The sequence below is a fragment of the Athalia rosae genome, chromosome 2 (assembly GCF_917208135.1).
Source record: "Athalia rosae chromosome 2, iyAthRosa1.1, whole genome shotgun sequence".
Taxonomy (NCBI): Eukaryota; Metazoa; Arthropoda; class Insecta; order Hymenoptera; family Athaliidae; genus Athalia; species Athalia rosae.
Window position 1 is genome coordinate 21,171,304 of NC_064027.1, and position 21,244 is coordinate 21,192,547.

The 21,244-nt window shown below is 40.0% G+C and overlaps 1 protein-coding gene and 1 long non-coding RNA gene across 3 annotated transcripts in view; both read right to left on the bottom strand.

Annotated features, from left to right (window-relative positions):
- Nucleotides 1–12,966, bottom strand: part of LOC105689342 (homeobox protein 5) — a 37,743-nt gene extending 24,777 nt beyond the window's left edge. The window contains exon 1 of the mRNA XM_012406258.3: nt 6,653–12,966. Coding sequence (XP_012261681.2) covers nt 6,653–8,036 — 1,384 coding nt within the window. The 5' untranslated portion in view covers nt 8,037–12,966. The remainder of the gene's footprint in view (nt 1–6,652) is intronic.
- Nucleotides 12,967–13,079: 113 nt separating this feature from the next.
- On the bottom strand, nt 13,080–15,078 carry LOC125500044. Of its 2 annotated transcripts, none has more exons than XR_007277218.1 (2): nt 14,555–15,078; nt 13,080–13,503 (listed from the first exon to the last, which is right to left on the bottom strand). It is a non-coding gene; the product is annotated as an uncharacterized LOC125500044 (long non-coding RNA). The 2 variants fall into 2 exon arrangements; XR_007277219.1 differs by lacking the exon at nt 14,555–15,078 and adding an exon at nt 14,227–14,546.
- Between the last annotated feature and the right edge of the window lie 6,166 nt (nt 15,079–21,244).

Here is a 21,244-nt window from a genome sequence, read left to right on the forward strand (position 1 = left end):
CCAGGCGAACAAAAGAGACGGAAAAAATAAAGGAATGAATAAAAGATCGGTTAAATTGAGATCGTCAAGTTTCTCGTCGATCGGCTGCAGGATAAATTGAGGTGGACATCCTGGTGCGCGTATCACCTACATGTACGTACGTATATTATATGCATACGCTGCGAAGGGCGTGCGGGACGCGGTGGGTAGGTGCAGATGCGTATCGTTCATGTTTAATGTCTCGTGTTTTCTCCCGCGCGAAGAGCGGATATCGAACAAGGAGATATACTAAACAAAAAAAAAAAAAAAAGAAAGAGGTAAAAAGAAGGAGTAACGTGAAAATTCATCCGAGCAAAGAGAAGATGAATAAAAATGAAAATCAAATGGAACAACGATAACCGAAGATGGAATAAAAATCAGAGACACTACGGGGAGAGGAAAGAAAAAAAACAGAGAGAGAGAGAGAGAGAGAGACATGGAGACGGAGAAGATGAGGGAAAGAAAGTAAGCGAGCCATCTTACAGGGCTGTGTGTATAGCTAAACTACCTTTTACGTCGTCGGCGCGAGTCGTCTTTGCCTTTGACACTCAACCAGATACATTATACCGAACCCCTGGGGAGCAGCCGCCCTCTTCTCAATTCCCACCCTTTCCCCGTACCGCCACTTTCACTCCGTACCCCCCGTACCACCCCCTTTATTTCTCACTCTTTGAAAAAAATCCCAAGAGACACCCGGGGCTCGGATGAACCGACGCCCGAGCGTATGTACACCTGCGACGTTACACTGCACGCGGTACGTACGAGGTACGTGCAAAACGCTCTCTCTTTTTTTTTTTTCTTCTTTTTTTTTTCTTTTCCACTTCTCTTCTCATCTGCATATATCTTTTTGTTCGTGGCTAGCGAAGAGACGATATTGCGCGCTGCACACGAGGAATACGAAATCAGCGGGAGGACCTGAAGATATGAAATATTTTTTCTAGCAAATATATGCGCCGAACTGCAGCGCGGTTCAAGTGAATTTTAGCATACGCGCAACGGGATCTACGTTTCGTTCTCTATTTTGAATTCGGTGGTGAGAAAAAAAAATTTTCGATGCTGTACGAAATTTAGAGAAATTTCACGGTGTAGCTGGAAAGGAGGGAGGAAAATCGCCGGATTTTTCCGATGAAAGGTTCGTTTGGTTTTTGTCGAATTTAACGAAAAGACAATAAACGGCGACTATCCAGGGGTTTTTTGGGTGACGGTACCATAGGTGGTACCATTCACGACTTACGTACGTGTAGTCTATTCATATGTGTGCGAAAAGAAAGTCAAAAGAATCACGAGAACGAAGGGATTGGGCATGAAATGGAGAAGAGTCGAAAAAAGAAGGAGAGGAAGTAAAAGAAGCGTGCTGATTCAATGCTGCCAATATTTGTAAGAGGCGCATGCTATACATTAGCTTATACCTATCTAGACGTATAGGTATACCAGCGCGGTAAACGGATATAGGCATGTACGACGTATATATACATACATACGTATTTGTACGTATAATACTATAAGAAGAGTAACAGTAGGGGATGCATTGGCAGCCAACCGTCCGTCCCGGGGAGCAACGGACCCTTAAGAGCACAGCGCCCCCGCGGAGCGCCGAGACGCCTTCAAATCCCCCGCCCCCCGCCACCCCGGAGCAAGCAAAAATGGTCGAGACGTTTTTGCCAATTTTAGTTATTTTCCTTTGATTTACGTTTGATCGGATTTCTCGCGAAGCGTTATTGAAGTTACTTCTTCGTACGCGAGAAGTATTTGACATACCGCGGTACTTACGTATACGTAAGTATATAAATATTTGAATCGTTACTTCAAAAGTAAAAATGTTAAAATGTGACGACATCGATCCAGGAAACGCAGTTCCAGCGAATTCAATTACACGTGCAATCTGGTTCGAATGTCGTTCGCGGAATGTTTTCACGCTCTTTTTATTTTTCATTCCCACTGTTTCTTGGAAACTCCTTTTCGTTCCTATTTCATTCGAGAATACGAATCCTCGGCGGCCTATTGTAATGGAAAAAGGTAAATGAACAAATGAGAAAAAGTTATGAAAGAAGTGGTCGAATAAACGGTATACTTTACGTGTTATCGAGCACCCTCTATATCCCGTGGCAATAAACTTTTTCATTCATTTATTTATTTACTTATGGTCTTACGTTTAATCCCGCATCCCGGCGTTATTGAGTTTATCTGCGGCGGTGGCGTGTCTGAAAGTCCATTCAGCCTTAATTTCGACGGTAGTTTCGTTGATATAATTTCGCGCTAGTCTCCTGCACCGTAAATAAAATTATAGCACGTACGGTTCTATAGTTCTCCGTGTGCGCCGATACGGTCTACCCGAAGCCAGACTATCCTACTTCGGAAACTATTCAACGGAATCGGATGAATTTTTTGATACGGAGAGTCCTCGTGCGGCAGACTCTACGTGCGAAATTTCATTCGGATCCGTCGAGTAGTCGTTGAATCATTACAGTCGTCAAAGATGGTGGAAAAACACGGTATTCTTTTTCTTCGTAGACCCGAGCTTGCGACGCCGATATCTTCCGAATCGTTGCGCAGATTTCTTTCAAATTTGACACAGAGAATTTTGCCATCGTGCTCTCGGAGCCAACTGATTTTCGCGAAAATCCGAAACCGCGTCGACGAGATTGAGCGAAATTATAAATCGAGGTGCGTCGCGGCGACGCACGGTGTCGTGTTTCCACTATTCGCCACCAGAGATTCTTTAAAGTTTCTATAAGTCTCTGAATTCCGGCCGACATCTTTTTGCGCAAGGGTCTCGGTACTTGGCGTCACATGTTCTGATTCTACTGCAAAAAATAGACTGCAAGTTTTCGAAAGAGTAGCCCACAAAGGTACTCGGCTACTCTCTTTTTTGCCTCTGGCAAGTTTTTGACGTTTATATGTACATATACATATATGTACATCCGTACATATTATGTGCATGTACACGATACATATATATATATATGTATATTTCTGAGGGGTGGTCACGTCGCGTCTCGAGTCCCTAACCATCCGAACGAACGACGACCGACCGTTCGACCGCGTCGCCCGCCATGGTTAGAGACTAAAAATAGAACTTGACGCTTGCCCTGATATCACCTGACCCCGGGGATCAAGAGAAACGGTGATCTTCGCATTTTCGTTACTAATCATATACGTACACTCGTTTCAATCGTGGGCGAAATCGTGTTATTTTTTTTTTTTTTTTCTTTCTTCTTCGATTTTAGTGTAACGTCGACAAAAAAGTTGTCTCTCTTTTCCCGCTTCTTCGAATCGCACGTCTCGTCCGATCGACCGCGCCTATAGTGATTTATTTATTCGCCTCCAACTTTCCATACGTACATTCCGACGGCGACGAAGCTTTTTTTGCTATACGCGCCACTATATCGACGTATTTCGAGAAAAAAAAAAAAAAAAAAAAAAATCATCCAGAATTCCAAAAAGCCCGAGTTACTCTCTATCCCCTTTTTTTTTTAACCCCCCCCCCGACTACGTTGTACGCGGATAAATTATTGCGGAAGCGAATGAGTCTCTCGAGTCCTTTTCGACGGTAAAGGGTAATCAATTTCAAACGATATCGGGTAGAGGCATACGCATACCTATGTACACACACCTCGTACATAAAGTACGTTACGTGTCAAAACGCGTGCGCTTTTCCATCTATCTACTATACATATGGCATTCACGACGAGTGACAAAGTCGTATATCGATAAGATTAACAAAAAAAACGGAGTCGAGATTAAAATTAATAAATAACGGCACAATAATCGTCCGGTGTAAAGTCTGTGGCGCAACGGTATGCGGCGGTGGTCGGGCTATATTCTGGTAAATGTATATAGCCGGTGCCGTGATCAATTGCGAGCCGCGGGCGAGGCAGATGACGTAGACTAAACCCCCGGACTGAATGAACGCTCGGATATAACGTATATATGGCGTAGCTATACGCCTCGCACTCACTCACACACACACACACACAGAGAGAGGTACGCGTGTGTATATAGGCGAGTACATGGGCATGTATATACATAGGAATAGAGTCTCTCGGGGTGCCCCGGAGTTATCGATTTCGGTGTTGCTCCTGCAGGCTCAACAAGTGCGACGACGCCGCTTCGCGAATAATATTCGAAAGGTTCTATTCGGACGGTTCTATTTTATTTTTGGACGTACGTATGTACATTCGTTTGGGCATCTGGATAGCGGGGACGTCGATACACTCGTTGGACGTTGGAAAGGGAATAAATAAAAATTGTCGTATAATAGTAATTAGAGGGAGGAAAGGAAGCGGTAAATAAATTTAAAAGAAAAATGAATGAGCGAAGAAATTATATTAGATGAATAAATGAATGACAATCGTCGTCATGCACGGAATTATTTTATACGATACTTTTATCGGAAAATGTATATATCGTACGTAATCGCCGCTGCACGGTGCGATGAATAATTAATGAACGTTGAGAGTACTTTGTACGTCAGAGATGGGAGGGAGAGAGAGAGAAATACATTTTTCTTTCCTAATAAATTGATAAGTAAATGAATAAATGAATGAACAGAGAAAAAAGATATCGATGGAAATTTCGAAGCATTTCTAGGCTAAAAATAAATCGAGAGAGAGAGAGAGAGAGAGAGAGAGAGAGAGAGAGAGAGAGAGAGAGAAATGATGGAAGAAGTAACTGAAGAAAATGGAGAGAAAAAAAAGATATACGTAAAAATGTATAAAGGTTACGTATAGGTATGGGGCATTCCACGCCAAATCGTTATCTTTTGATTTGACTGAGATACACAACGGTAAAAAAGTTATCAATTTGATAAAAAAAAAAGCATTTCTTTTTCACTTGTTAAAAATTCACCGAATGAGAGTCTTTTGCACAAAAAAAAAAAAAAAAAAATACAAAGAAACTATTCAAAGTCATCTTCGAGAAAATTTTTGACTTTTTCGGAAAAAAACTGATGACTTTTCATATCGAAATATAAATACGGACAGACTAGTTTTCGGAAGGGGGTTCAAAAAAAGTGGTCTCTGTAGAAAATTCAACGAGATGGAGAAATTTTAATAAAATAAAAAATAAGGAGAGTAAAAATGAAACTAACAATAAATGGATGAGTAAAAAAACTGGGAAAGAAAAAGAAACCCCTAGATTGAAACGAAACAGAAAAATATTTTTTTTGTATTTATAGTTGGCGTAAGCAAGAATATTTTTTACGCCACTCGACTCGTGTTATATACATATATATACGTATACACATAATTTTCATTCCTTGTACACATGGGTATACGTTACGTACATATGTGGGTCGTTCGGTATCGCGAAATCTCATTCTACCCGTGCACCACAGCAGGTCGAGAATGTACGTCTACTACATACACAATACATTTAAGTATATGGTATACTTTTACTTATGAACATGCATAAATACATGAATATTGCGTACAAATGTGTGCGTACACATGCGTGTACGATGTATTTTAACTCGGCTGCTTTTGAAAAGGACGAGGTAAGAATTGAAGGGTTTTCGAGAGACTCTCCTCTGGCAGGAGAGATGGGAAAAGAAAATAAAATGAAAAACGAAACAATTTGGAATAGGTTTTTTTTGTCATTCTTCTATTTTTATTTTCACGAGTCAGACTGAATCGGACCGTAGCATCGAAATCGTAAAATAATGATACAGGGGCGTGGCGATTTCACCTTTATTTGGGGAAAATTCGATTCTTTCAATTTTCCTAAAGTTACGCCCATTCCGTGGCAAAAAGCACGGTGAGTTCAATGAAAAATTTCGAGACATCCGCGAGGCGAGAAAGTAAGCCCGACGGTTGAAAATCGGCGAAGAGGAAAAAAAAGAAAGGAATTAATTTATACCGAACTTGGTATTTCGAAGATACCGAATTCTGTTCTCGTTTTCTTCCTCTCTTTTTACTCCTTCAATTTCTTTTTTTTTCTTTCGGATATGCCCTTCCGGCAGCGGAATGGCCGGCGATCGAGAAAGAACGGGTTACGCCCCTTCGGCTTTTTATTTTAGTCCCTCAATGTCGTATCATTTAACTCTATACAGATATATGCCCATGAATATTATATTACATCCAGCCCAATTCAGGGGCTAATATTAGCCGCGATGCTCTCATTTATTTATTTATTTGGTTTTATAGTTTGTTGTTTTTTTTTTTTTTTTTTTTCTTTGCACGATAAATCAAATATCACCCATGCAATCTATGACGGTGAGTAAAATTCAATAAAGTTAACAACTTGTCGGTCGCGGGTCGGAATATCCTGGGATTTCGAAAATAAAACCTCGTTGTCGACGGCTAACGGCGACACAGCGCGCTATACCAGAAGCATTAATTATAGCTTCGCAGCTAATCAAGGTGGAAAACTAACCCTCCCTTCTATGACTTCGTTACTCTCCGCGTATAGTATACCCCGCATGTTCTACCCCAACCGACGGAGAAATCCTGCGAATTGGCAATTTAATTTTCTCCGACAACTACGCGTCATCGCGTTTTGTGCTTTTTAACTAGATGAAAAAGTTTTTCGCACCTTCGGCTAAAAGCGTTCGTGTAAATATTCGCCTACGCGGAAGTCGTATACACGATACATATGAAAAAAAAAAATAAATAAATAAACGAACAAATTCACTCACCGATTTGTGGTACGTCGTACTGTCTATTCCCCCGTGCAGATCTCAGCATGAATTGCGAGGCAATAGCGGCGCTGCCGGGAGGCGAGGAAATTTGTTGTTGTTGTTGTTGTTGTCCGTCGTTAGAAGAATGTTGTTGTCTGTTGTTGCCGGATTGGGATCCTCCGATCAGATTGGAGCCGGTTCGTTTGCCGGGTGGTTTTTCGGTGTCGAATAAAAGTGGACTCAATCCGATGCCACCTCCCTGCGGCTTGTGCGGCGAATGATCGGGCGGTTCGAACGGAAGACCGCCGATGTTGTCGAACGATTCAATTCCGGACGACGTACTTCTCGCCGCCGAATTTTTGTCGAATAAATCATCGAGGTTCAACGATCTATCGGATCCAAACTGCAACGGACCTCCGGACGAAGCTTGATCCGATTGACCCGGTGGAGTTTCTTCTTCCGTACCGCCGTAAACCAACGGCGGTAGACCGACGACTTTTTTAGATTTTTTAAATCCACCCAACGGACCTACCGATAAACCGGGTCGTTTTCTGCCGTTGACGATGTTGTTGTTGTTAATAATTTTCTTGTTGTTGTTACGTTGTTGTAATTGTTGTTGTTGTTGTTGTTGTTGTTGCTGCTGATGGCGGAAGAAGGCCTCTTCGTATTCCACGTAGGGTAATTTTTCCATAGGTATTTTAATCGAGTTGGTACCTGCACCACGATGATTTAAAATCATCGGTAGATGATTGTTGTTAATATTGTTATTAACATCGTTACTCAGATCGTCGAAAATGATATTTCTGTACCTACGAGTCTGACGATTATTTTTGATATTATTATTAATATTATTATTCATAACATTCTTATTTAAATTATAATTATTAATATCATTATTTTGATCGTTAACGTTTAATAATCCCCTAAAACCTGCACCTGAAATTTGGGATAATACTGGAGGGGGTCGTTTATTATGATTATTATTAATATTATTAATATTATTGTAATTATTGTTATTGTTGATCGTGAAAGGTTCCTCGTCGTACATCAACCAATCATCGTCTATCGTGGGTAGAGACCGACTACGTGATCCATAATCTTGATGTGCCCTCAGATGATGAAATTGGTGTAGATTTGTTTTTAAACGATTTTCATTTATTTCTATTTCTTTATCACCACCACGACTAACTAATACGGGAACACGATTTTCACCTTGATCCTGATTTTTGTCATCAACTCCACTACCGCCTCCTCCTCCTCCTCCTCCTCCTCCTCCTCCTCCACCGCCTCCACCCCCACTTCCTCCCCCTCCACTATCGGATCCATTGTCCAAACGATTACCTGCCGCAAGGGCTAAGCCCACACCTAGATAACTGAAGAACCAAAGTGTTCTACTTGTCATTTTTACTATTGTTGGTTTGTTTGTCGGTTTATTTGTTTCTTTGTTCGTTCAATTTTATCTCCTCCCTGCGTTGATTCGAGATTCAAAACTTCGTGATTATTTTGTCCTCTTATTTATTTATAGATTCATTTATTTGTTTGTTCATTTATTCATTTGTTTATTCATTCGCTTAATTTATTCCCTTGTTATACGTTCTTGCTTTTTGGTATTCTCTTTTTTTCGCTATTTTTCTTCGTCTCATATAAGTATAATAGGTTCCTTATATCCTATAAAATCAGTCCTCCTTCGTACAGCGATATACAGTTCTTCTTTATTTACGTCGTTATTAGTATTATTATTATTATTATTATTAGTATTGTTATTATTATTAATATTATTATTAGAATCTGCAGTCTAACAAGGTTTACAAGTTTACTACCACAGAGTAGTAAGTATTTCGCACTATTATTTTTTTCTTCTTGTAATTAGGCCAGTTATAACAAGCTACTCGTTTCTACGTAGATCACCGTCAGCTTTTCGAAGTTACTTCTCTATTTCACTATTTCTTTCAAGGATTTTGGTTGCTACAAGTTTGGATTGAGTTTATTCTTTTCTCTCTCGTTATCAGTCGTGAACTTAATTTTCTTGCCTTTCAATATCTCTGAGAATCTCCGATCTCCTTGTAACGTCGAGATTCCGAGAGAAATCAAGATGTAACTTTAGGTTTTTTTTCTTTTTTTCGTCGAGGTGTTACGTCCGGACCTCAGTCCACACGGTCGTGACAGAGGGATGTTTCAAGTTCACCGGACTTTTCACTTTCGGTTGATTTGAATTCTTGGATCTTCTCTAGTTTTCAGTTTTCCTCCTTTTTTTTTTTTCGTTTCCTAGATTTCTCTTTCTATCGTTTTTCTGTTCTCTAATTTCTTTGCTTTTTCGCTTCGGTTTGTTCGTTTGTTTGTTTGTTTTTTTTTTTTTTTTTCTGTTTTTCAGATTCAGATGCTTGTCTTATACGATTGGTGGCTCGCCTCTGATTAGTCCTGAAATCAGGTACCAATTAAAATGTAATATATTTTCTTTATACGTGTGAAATATATTTTTGAGGAGGGTTCGCCAAATATGTATATTATTTTTTTTTTGCTCTTATCACGGGTAATGGTGCAGAAGTGCTGAGGTGCAGATATTCTAAGTGGTGCGGTGCAGGTGCAGCGGAATATTTACTTTTTTGTGCGTTAAAATATACATTTATAAGGTACAGTATATAATAAATAAATTATTATATTTCATATCTAGTGCATATAATACTATATATACACAGTATAGCTTTTAGCGGTGCAGATGTATAAATTTTTTTTGGTTCGGTTCCGATCTCTTTTTTTTTTCAATTTCATATAACTTCAGTTTATTTAATGGCCCGCTTATTATTTTCTTGATCGGTTATTTGACGTTCTTTGTGATTTTTTTTTCTTTTTTCTTTTTTATTCTACAAGTTGGTGAGGTGTGATTATTTTTTTTTTTCCGGTGTAGTTTGCAGTGAGTGCGATGATCGTGTGCGTTTTCAATTTTTACTTTTTTAAATCTTGAAATATTACGTACGCAACGTTAAATAAAATATCGAATCAAAGAAAATAGAAGTAAATTCGACCGACACTTCAAAACTTCTATGTGTTCATATTACATATATACTCTATATAATAATCTATTATCACTCGTAAAATATCTACAGTATATTCATCACGTATAATTTTCATTATGTATAACATGTTACTTTATTTAGTTATTTCTCTTACAAAGGTTTTTGTTGTTCGTTCTTTTTTTTTTTCGTTTCAAAATTTTTTTTCTCTTTCTTTCTATTCTTATTTCTCTTACAATTAAAAACTTGTTCTCCGCTCGTCGCAGTAGAAATAAACTTTGTTCTATTAATTTGTTGAACGAGAACAATTTTGAAATACGAATATATCAATCATTGCTTTTACAGGCATTCTTTTTGGGCGGAATGTGTTTTTATAGTTTGTTAATTTAATTTTTTTATGTTTATTTTAATTTATTTTTATATTTTAAGTTTAAATTCTTTTTCGTTTGGTTTTTTATTTTTTTTTTCTGTGCAAAAAGTGCTTAAAAATATAGAAAAATGTACGCTTACGTTTATGTATCCATAACAACAATATCAATAATAACAACAACAACGATAATAATAATGCTAATAATATAATATACGTATTAAACTATATGTAGGTATGTATGTATGTACGTCTAAATGTATATATCTAAATATATGCATATGCAATAATTTGTCTATCTATGTACCTAGTATTTGTTTTATTCGATTATTCTATTTTCTTCTCTTCTTCTCTATTCTTCTTGAACCTTAACGTTTTCCTTACAATTTTTTGTTATCTAAATACAAAATAATTTCTTCATATATATTTATATATTGCATCATGTATATTCAATTATTAATTTTTTTTTTTTCCTTTCTATACCGACATTATCGAAATAAATATATACATATATCTATACATATATACACATATCTCTTCGTATGGAATATCAACAGGTGCCTCAAAAAAGTGCAGCGTTAAACAAACGTGCGAAGTATTTGTTTTTTTTTTTTTATTTATCTTTGTATGTTACTCGTATTTATTTCATCGTTTTTCGAGCAATGTTCGACTCAGCCGTTATTTATAAAAGGTGGTGCGATTATCGGTGAATACTTTTACTCTGGTTTCGATTTTCTTTTTTCTTTTATTAAATACCGATCCGGCTTTTAATGTGAAAACACATATGATACACGTACACAACGATATTGTACAGTGAAATGAAATAGTGCAGTGATATAATAATATATCGATTACAAGTGAATATAAAATGTATTTGATTGCGTAATACTTGCTTTTGGTTTTCGTTTTTTTGTTTCTCTTTTTTTTTTTGGTTTTTGGTTACTTGAAGTTGAGATCGTTCGTTCGAGTTTGTCACTTCGATGCGCAGGTTGTTGTTCGTTTTAACGTATAGTTATTTTCTTTCATTTATTTCTGTGCATTTTCCTTTTCTAATTTCTCATCTTTTTCGCGAGATGAAACACTCGTACTCACGCACGGACGGGGGGTGTCGGAACGATTGAAAAACCTTTTCGATAAATCATAAAATTTGGTAATTTATTTTTATCAATTTTATTTTGCGGCTTATCGTTTTCACGCTATCACAAGGGAACAGTGTGTGGTAGTCGTCGTTTAAATTAAACAAACTTGTGTTTGAAATGAAATTAATTCAATGAAATATTGATAAATATTGACTTTTGATTATGTATTTTTCGTCGGTAATTATCGGTTGATTTTGGCGATGTTACAGATAAACCGAATAATTGAATTCTCTCGTTAATATTTTTATTTTATCTTATCGTATTTTCAATTTTAACAACACCGAATCGCGATTATTTATATATTTATAATTAATATATGTGCTCGAATTATTCACACATTTGTCATCATCGATAAATTGTACAGAGATATGACAGGGTGGTTTTTTTGTCCCCGTCACGTGTAAGCGTTTCTCTTCTTTTTCTTTTTCCTTCTCTTCTTTCGTTAATTATACCCGAAGATAGAATGTGTGCGAAGAATTTTGGACGTAGTTAAGATCATCCGCCCCTTCCGATTTTTACTCCTCGTCGTTCGATTCTCCTTCCGAATATTGTTGTGCAGTATTTTATTATAAATATATTAATAAACGATCAATGATAACGTCATAATTATTATCAGAACAATTACAAACACAATAATCGAAGATTATAATTTCAATGTAATATCTTTATAATATATATGTATTATTTAAGCAGATGAACTCACATAATAACGTATATTGGAATACACATATGATATATATGTATATTTATAAGTAAAATATTTGATTTATATATTATTGTTGTATTTTATATTCATATTTCACAATCATTTATTTATTTTAATTTATTTATTTAATCTATTTATTCTATTCACTTTTATTTTTTATCTGTTTGGATGTTTTTCGGTGTTTTATTACTCTTTTTCAAACTGTATAATAATCGTCATCATTCTCATTGTATACCTATGCAAGATTTTATTCTCATTGATGTAACGAGGTGCATAACGATTAATTATTTGACAGTCCATCGAGTCCCCACGTATTTTCGTATCTTTATTATTTTGCTTTTTCTCTGTTCCTTATTGTTTTATTCAATTCACGGATGTTTTTTTTTTTAAATTCGATCACACTTTTACTTCACTTTATTTTTCATTCATTCGTCACTCTACGTAATTCTGTGGTATGTTTCTTCTTTAAATTATTTCGTCGTTCAACTTTCTTCTCAGTTTTTGTTTCCGGTTTGTTTCAACCCTCTTGCGACCCGTGGAACAATTCGTTGGAACGGTTTTCTATCCGGCTTTTCGTTTTATTAAGTTTGTTTTTGGTTTTTCGTTTCTATCTCAACTGTCCTCTACTTCTTTATTACAAATTATACTCACAATCAGACTTCGTTTCATTTGTTAACTTTATTTTAATTCATTTTTCATTTGTAACATAACCGCGACTACAGTAACGCGCGAGTGACACGGACGTTCAACACTGGATTAACGTTATACTTATTCAGCCTGTCGTGAACCCTCGAACTACGGATCACCCGTCGTATGTATAACTTTCAAATTCGATGACGCAGAACTGCTGCTGATTCCCCGATCCTCTTTCAACACTTCTATAGAGCTGGTGTGTATATCCCAATTACAATGATGCCGTTGATTACGATAACGATTATTACGGCGGAGAGGAGCTCTAAAATTAGCCTGCTCGGCGTACGCCGTATTTCATATTTTTCTTCTCTTTGCTTTCCCCCTTTTTTTTTTTCGTTCACTTTTGAAAATTGCTCCTCTCCTCTTTCCGTGGTATTAAATATTCGATTCAATTCGATTCAACTGATCTTCGGTGGTTTTTTTTTTTTTTTTTTTTCTCTCGTTTGTTTACTTGGTTACGATTTTTTTCGAAAAAAAAACCGAAAAACGAAAACGAAATAAAATTATCTATCTTCCTGTTTCTTTTTACTTTCTTTGTTTTATTTTATTTTATTTAATATAGATATATATATATTTGTACATGTATATATATATGTATATTATACGTAGGTGATAACTAGGCCGAATCGCGATATCCTTTTACCAGCTCTTCAGAGAATCTTGTAGTTTTGTTAGACGCGTCCTGCGCAGACGGCATCATTTTTACGTCGTATAATCTCTTCCTCTTCTCCGTCTTCTTCTTATTCTTTTTATTATTATTATTACGATATATATATATGCGTACGTTGCTTTTCCTTCTTTTAATTCTTTTTCTTTTTTTATTCCCCCTTTTTTCTTTTTCTTGTTCTCCTTAGACGATGTTCCGCTCTTCTTCTTTCTTTTAATATATTTACTTAATTATATTCGTTTAGTTTCCTATCTGGGTAGCTGCTTCTTCTCCGTCTTCTTCATTTCTGCATTTAAATAATTTTATTTCAAAAATATATACACATATGCATATAGATATTCATATATATATATATATATATATATATATATATGTACGTATATTCAAATAGATATTTTCCGTTTTTTATTTCGTTCTTTCTTTGCTCGTCAATAAAATAAATACCCACGATATTTAAATCAATTACATTTATCTCTCTATTTCTGTTCGTAATTGGAATAGAAATATTTTCCACGATGTCGCCAATATAAATAATAACAATAAGAATAATAATAATCATGAAGATACATACATATTGATGTGTATGCACGGAAGAGCGAAAGTATGCAGTACACAATTATTTTTCATTCACCGTTATAAATGTGTAAATGATTTTTTTCTGCTTTTTTCCCCTTTTTTTTTGTCAATTTTTAATATTTCATTTACGACAAAAACGTTCGATGCTTCGATTTTTCAAAAGAAAATAACAACGAGAATAACAACCGTTGTTATTGTTACTGATTTTTTTTTTTCTGTTTTACGAAAACTTATTGTATATACATATGTACGAACGTATTATTTACAAATTGATGATTTTTTTCTCTCTCTTTCGCCCTTCCGTTTCCCGTTACATGTTATTTTACTTTTTTTACGTTTCGTAACATCGCGTAAATAACAGGGGTGTCCCACACGCGATTGAAGTAAATAAATGTTATCGGGGTAAGCAGAAAAGAAAAACTATTATACGCACGTATGCAATTCCGACGACATCTGTCTACATCTGTTAACATACATGTACCATATTTACACGCATATGTTTATTCGAATTTAAATTTTCTCTCGATTTTTTTCTCGCCTCCGTACATCCGTCTCTGGTTCGTCCGTTCGTTCGTCGTTAGTCCGTTCGTTTCGTCGTTTCGTCTTTTCGGTATTTCCCGAATTAAACGTCGATCCGAATTCGAGTATCGGCGGCAGCGACGTCGTACGCGTTCGAGGGCGAGCGTGCGCGCGATGCCTTGTAATTCTTTATAATACGACAGAGTCTGGTAGTGTAACACGACGGTCGGGTTGACTGATACCTCGAGGATCGCGCGATCGCCGCTTAACGGCGCGGGGCAGAAACACCTCCTCTCTTCTCTATGCGTGGTGGAAGTGGCAAGAAGAAGAGCAAAAGCGGCGCAACGGCAACGGGAACGGCAACGGGGCGACGGTGGTCGTTCGTCGTTCGGCGTTCGGCGTTCGCCGTTCGCCGTTTCGAAGGCGTAGGCGTACGCGCTACCCGGTATATATATATATATATACCTGTATCTACCGCGTACGGTACGGTACGGGTACGTCGGGATGGGATATGCCGGCGCTACGGAAGGTGGTGAGTAACCGTCGGTCCGTATAGCTCGGCACCGGCGACCGCGTCGACGAGGGGCGGCGGCGGCGGCGGCGGGAGGAGGGGGGGGGGGGCGAACCGGGGGCGGGTTGGGCGCGGGCGCCGACCGGGACGATCCTTGGTCGCGGGGCGCTCGCGACGGATCAAGGAGGACGGCGGGCGGAGGGGGGCGGGGTGGGGTGAGGGGTGAGGGGGGTCGGGGGTCGGGGGTGGAGGGCGGGCGAGGCGGGGGTGGGGCGGCGGCGGTGGCGGTTTTTCCCGTCCGTACAGGAGAAGCTTGAGCCGTATATCGGAGGTTCCGCGGGTTGGCGCGGGTGAGTCGACGGACTCCCTCACCAGAACTAAACTCCCACGCTGCGCGAAATCCTACGCCCGTATCGCGAACGTCGCGCACTTCCACCCCTGCGACCTCCGCCCCCCCCTCCTCCTGCCACCCCCCCCTCCCTCTGGCCGACCGAGCCACCGAGCCACCCCCCGCCGAACGACCCGCCACCGCCGCCGACGTTCCCTCCGCACCCGTTGTACGGCGTAACTACTCTCTGTACGGTTATACTGCGAACGTCATCCCTTCCATTCGAAATTTTCCTATACTTTATATCGCTGTACTTTACTTTTACGCGTTTTGTATAGACCGTTTTGTACTATATATCGTATTTTTGACACGTTATTATACTGTACAGAACGCGACGATGTATGACAACCCCTCGAACAAAATCACCAGGTTCACATCTATGACATATGTTTTACACGCGTGCGGTCGTATTCATTTTTGCTCAGATTAATTTTTTAATCACACTCGTACGCAACAAACACACATTCAAGTACACATATGCATATACGTTTATGTTGTAATCAGTGTGATGTAAATCCTGTTCCCGTCAACCCCCTCCCTCACCTTCACCCTCCTCCGAGCGAACCCTTGACAACTTCCAGCCAATTTTTCAATTCGTTATTTTATGTAACGAACGAAGCTTTATCTTCGTACGAAGTGACGAATCATACGAAGTATCGAAAAGTTGAGGTAACTTGAAAAGTTACCCCCGAATCTTTGGCAAAACTTTGAATTAATAGAACCATTGGAACATCTCAATTATTGGAGAGAAAATATCAGTCCGAACGTAGGTACACCCGGAGGGCGTTTTGCAAAGTAGTGTAAATAATATGTTTATACATATATATATGTATACAAGATAGACGCACGGTGAAAGTTCGACGGTGGAATGAAACCGAACCTTCACCCTTGTCATGTTACGAACGAACGGTATACGACGCAGACGTTGTATGGGTAAACCTTTGTACGATACGTACGTACGTACGTACCACCACCCGTATCAAAGAGACGTATGTACCGAACCAACGGGAAAACCGCGCGCGTAGCAAAGTTAACAAGCCAAACTTGAAATCGCTGACATCAAATCGTGATCATCTGGTTAATTTATACAACGTAACACTCGCAAAGCCCGCGTTACGATAGGTCCGTTGACGGATCTAGTACGTGTATATCACCGACACCGGATTTCAACCACGCGAGCCAAAATCGAATATCAAATCCATAGCTTCGAAACGCTCCTTCCTCTCCTCCATTCTTTTTTTTCCTTCCAGATTTCCTAATTTCGCCGATGATCTTTCGTCCGTGCGCTACCAGAGACGACGGTTCCTACATATATATTTACACCCACATAACGGGTGTATCCGTGTACAGGTATGTACCCGTATATATATGCACATAAATTTTACACGCGACGAATAGCTCTCGTCACGTTTCACCCGTGTTTGCCGTATTAATAATACACTCGAATTATTCCAACCAACATTTTCTTATTACTCACCCATACCCGTGTTACCCCGGTTCCTCTCCCTCAGCCCCAGTCCGCGTCCTCTTGTAACGCGCTGTTAGCCGTACGTATACACACGCATGTGTGTGTGTGCGTATAGCTTAACCCGTGTACATGGGTATGTTGGATGTACAACGTACCAATGTATACAACCTAGCTACCTACCTCTCAACGATCCCCCTTTACACGATACGTTCGCGCATATAATCCTCTTCATGCACGTCGCGAGCGTGCATATATACATATATGTATATATATATATGTAACGTATGTACGTAACTTCGCAGACGTTCCTCTCGACGCTTGGCGTCGTTACATAGGACGGTACATACGTGTCGTACATAACGTAACCTAACTCGACGTAAGACCTGCCCTATTATTGCCCCCTTCCTTGGGAAGAAGGAATATTGTTGTATGTATGTATGTATGTATGTATATATATATATATATATATGTAACGTGTAGACGTGTATCCGCACCTGTAATCCGCGATCCGTGGGTACGCATACAGACGTTTTCACGTAGGTACGGGAGGACTCCTCTTTTCCTCCTCTGTCTTCAAAGTCCATTTTTGATTTTCTCGTGCTTCGTTTACCTGAGACGAAAAGAAGAAGAATAACTGTACGATCGTATGCTGCAGTACATATATGTATATCGAACGCGATTGAAGTTGATGCGTGAAACGAATGTATATATATATATATATATATGTATAGATATGCATACAAGCGTATGTATAATGAGTATGTAACCTCCGCGTTGACGGTTCAGGGTGCAGAGTACGTAATACAGCGCGTAGCGCCAGGGGTTTTAACCGTTGCGTATATATATATATATATATATATATATATGTACGTGCGATGTGTGTGTAAAGTATGTATTAGTCGGTATATAGGTATATAGGTATATATATAGGTATATATATGGAGATAAATATGTATATGTGGATGTAGCGAAAACGTTACGTCACTTAGTAGTTTCGTGATCGCGTGGGCGTCCGAAAGGAGACATCGTGGCGTCGGGGCGCCGTCAATGGGACGACCAAACAGCATCATCGCCGGCTAGGAACTCGCGCAACCCGTTGCGTTCTATCTCTTGTAAATATGTACACTCGGTCCATGTGACGTACGTACGTGTACGTGCAATTCGGAAAAATCAAAAAAATATATTATATACACACGCGGAACAATTATCGCGTGGGTTGCAAAATTTGGATATGAAAAACGGAAGAAGGGGAAATAATTGAGAAGAATCGGAAGGAATTCTTTTGATTTGGGAAACGTCGAGCCGTGTACTGCGCTCTTTATGAGAACACACGTTACCACATATATACGTATGTATACATATGTGCTCGTGTGTAAGTAGATGATATGGCGGCCTGCATGAAACTCGCAAGTGCGTCGCCTACGTACACCTGACTTCCATATAATTTGCCTTAAGGGATCTACTCATCTGCGTCACATAAAACCGTAAGACTCGCCCCCGTAGAGTATTGTTGGGAGGAAAGAATAATTTTCTTGTACATCCATGTATTATACTTACTCGTATATAGCGTACATTTCGTTGGTCCGCGTTATAATGAAAAGAAATTACTCCTCTTATTTTCGGTGCAGAGAGTGTATGAGTGAAAAAAAAAAAACGAGGATCCATTTCGTCGTTCCGAGGACCTCGGAAGCCCACCCGCCGCCGCCGCGCCATGGTGCGTCGTCGGACGTTCCTCGTCAAATTTCGGTCCTCCGCATACAGCCGAATAGATCCGCAAACGATAATCGTAGACAAGAAAATCCTCGATCAACGGTAGCTATATTTTCATTTTCATTTACCACGCTCTCCTACCGTTTGATTCCGTTTCGCACGCGTTTATTCTATTCCATTCCATCGTACAGGGGATACCTGTACCTACATATTTACCGCGAGTACATAACGGTTACGTGCGTACGGTGATACGTGTGCGACATTACGTGAATTTACTTAAATAGTTTCTGTGTACGCGGGGGCCAAATTTCTTCGTCTTGACGTCGCGAAGTGATCGTGAAACGGAGAATAGCAACAATAACGATCGCGCGCGGCCTTGAGCCGGGGGGTGACGTCAGAGCCGGAGAACTCCGGGTCCCGCTTATACCGCCTCGCAAGCTTCGCCGCCACCCTCCCCCGTTTTTTCCCCCGCCTCCGTCGTAGCCGTTCCACGCCACCCCCCCCCCCCCCCCCCCCCCGACCCTCGCCCCCGGACAACCGTCCCGAGCTTACCTCCTCCCTTGCCCCGCGGTTTTTATCCCCCCCTCCCCCTCCGCCCCTTCCCCCTCCCTCCCCCCCGCGGCTCGTTCCTCGCTGGGGGCTGCAGGAGCAGCGCCAAAACCCAGCCTGGCTTCATTCATCCTTCGAACCCGACGCCCCCCAAACGACCCCTGTTCCCGGTTTATTCTCTCTATCTCTGTCTCCGTCTCCGTCGCTCCCTCTCTCTCTCTCTCTCTCTCTCTCTCTCTCTCTCTCTCTCTCTCTCGTTCCTTCTACTCACCCTCTTCTCACCCTGTAGCACTTCATACGTCGACCACTACCCCCCCCCCCCCTCCCCCCCCCTCTGTCGCTCTCTCTCTCTCTCTCTGGAAAACCCTCGATGGAAACCACCCTTCCTTCGATGCCTTATGTACGGTCGCATCAACCGGTTGATATCAACCGACGAATGAATAACCGATCGTCTCATGGCTCTGTATTGTTGTTGTTATTATTATTATATGTATATCGTGTATCTTTATCCGCAGTGACAATCACCGAAAGAGCAAGAAATTGAAAAGAAGAAATAGCGGAAGCTGAAGGGAGATAGAGATAGAGAGAGGGAGGAATTGATGCAGAAGAGGAGCATACGATAACGTGTATATATTTATATATATATATATGAATAAAATATGACGAAGCAATTGAACAATTCATTATATTGTTTTGAATTGTGTGTGTGTGAAATTTTTAATCCGTTCAATAAATAATTTATTTACTACATCGTTTCATTTAGGAAAAGGGGAGATGGGGCGGGGGGGGGGGGGGCGAAACGGGGTTCCCAATCTTATGATATTAACTTTATTCTGTTTGTGGAATTTTTTGTTCTTTATCTTTACTCTTTTAGCTAGCGCCCCGTTTCGCTCCAAAGAAAAATATTCCTTTTTTTCTCTCTGCAGCGGTAAACGAAAATCTTTCTCATTTACTTAAAACACAAATAAAAGAAAGTTCTTTCGAGTAACCCGTTTTGCCCCACCTTCCACCTCTGTAGTCTAGCTAAGATTTTTTTTAATAATTAATGAATCGCTAAATCTTTGGGTGAATCGATAGGTTGATATTTCATACATACGAAATAACGTTCTCGAGAACTGTTTCTATTTGCATCTTGTTCAAGGGTGTTCGAAGGTCTCGTTAATCGCGATGATAACGAAGTAGATATGCGAATGGTTCAAATTTGTTCACGGTCGAATCGAAAAATTTTCCCTTTTCTTTCCCTCACTCGCTTTTAATACTCCATCTCAACTCGTCCACCGCGCTCAATTCTCCAGATGATAATTTCGGAAGGAAATCAAAAATTTTCTAAATCCGAAGAATTAAAAATCGTCATCCCGACGAAGGTAGGTGGTATACCTGCATAACAGGTGTTATCGCGTCTACGCAACGCCACCCCGTACCCCCGATTATCACCTCAAAAATCTCCCTTCGCGCTGACTCCGAAGTTAAGGGCGTCGCGTCGGTAATCCGAGTCACGACGCACCCGCATCCGAAGAACCGGAGCGACCAAGGAGCTTCGAAACAATCGGTGGCAATTATTTTGCATAGGTATACAGAGGCCAAAATTTCACCGATTCCGACTTGACGGCGTCAGTCGCGTTCGTTCGCGGTAATTCGCGATTACGCGATTCATTTCACAACACGCGATTTGCAAAGTCGCGGACCGCGTACCGCGTACCGCGTACCTACATACGTACCTACGTAGATCGTCGCATGCAGCGCGGAGAGAGACCGACTCACACGTACGAGTAGACGCGGATATACATGTATATATATAGTTACGCCATGCGACACTCACCTGAAATTCACGCTCTGTGTTCCCTACTGAACACACACACAAAAAGATCGATACTGCGGAATATTATCGCGTTCCTGGGCCGAGCCCAGGACTCACGCGTACCTACACCCTGCATACACCTACCTATAGACACGTATATATATATATATGTATATATACCTACGTACCTACATAGGTGGCCCTACGTCGAACTATGTACTATTTATACAGATAAATAACTCGCACACGTTCACCTATGTATATCTGTATCCTCCGCATTCATAATTAATGCGTGGCAATTCTTCACGTTCGTACGTATGTATACAGTATGTATATGGGTTGTACGTACGTACGTATACGTGTGGACGATGTGTATGACGTCGAGCGTCACGAAACGCGCGAACAAAAATTACTGCACACGTGTGTACGAATATATATATATATATACACGTAACGTAACACGGACACAGGTACGTTCGTAAATTTGCGTACAACGGAAGATATCGCG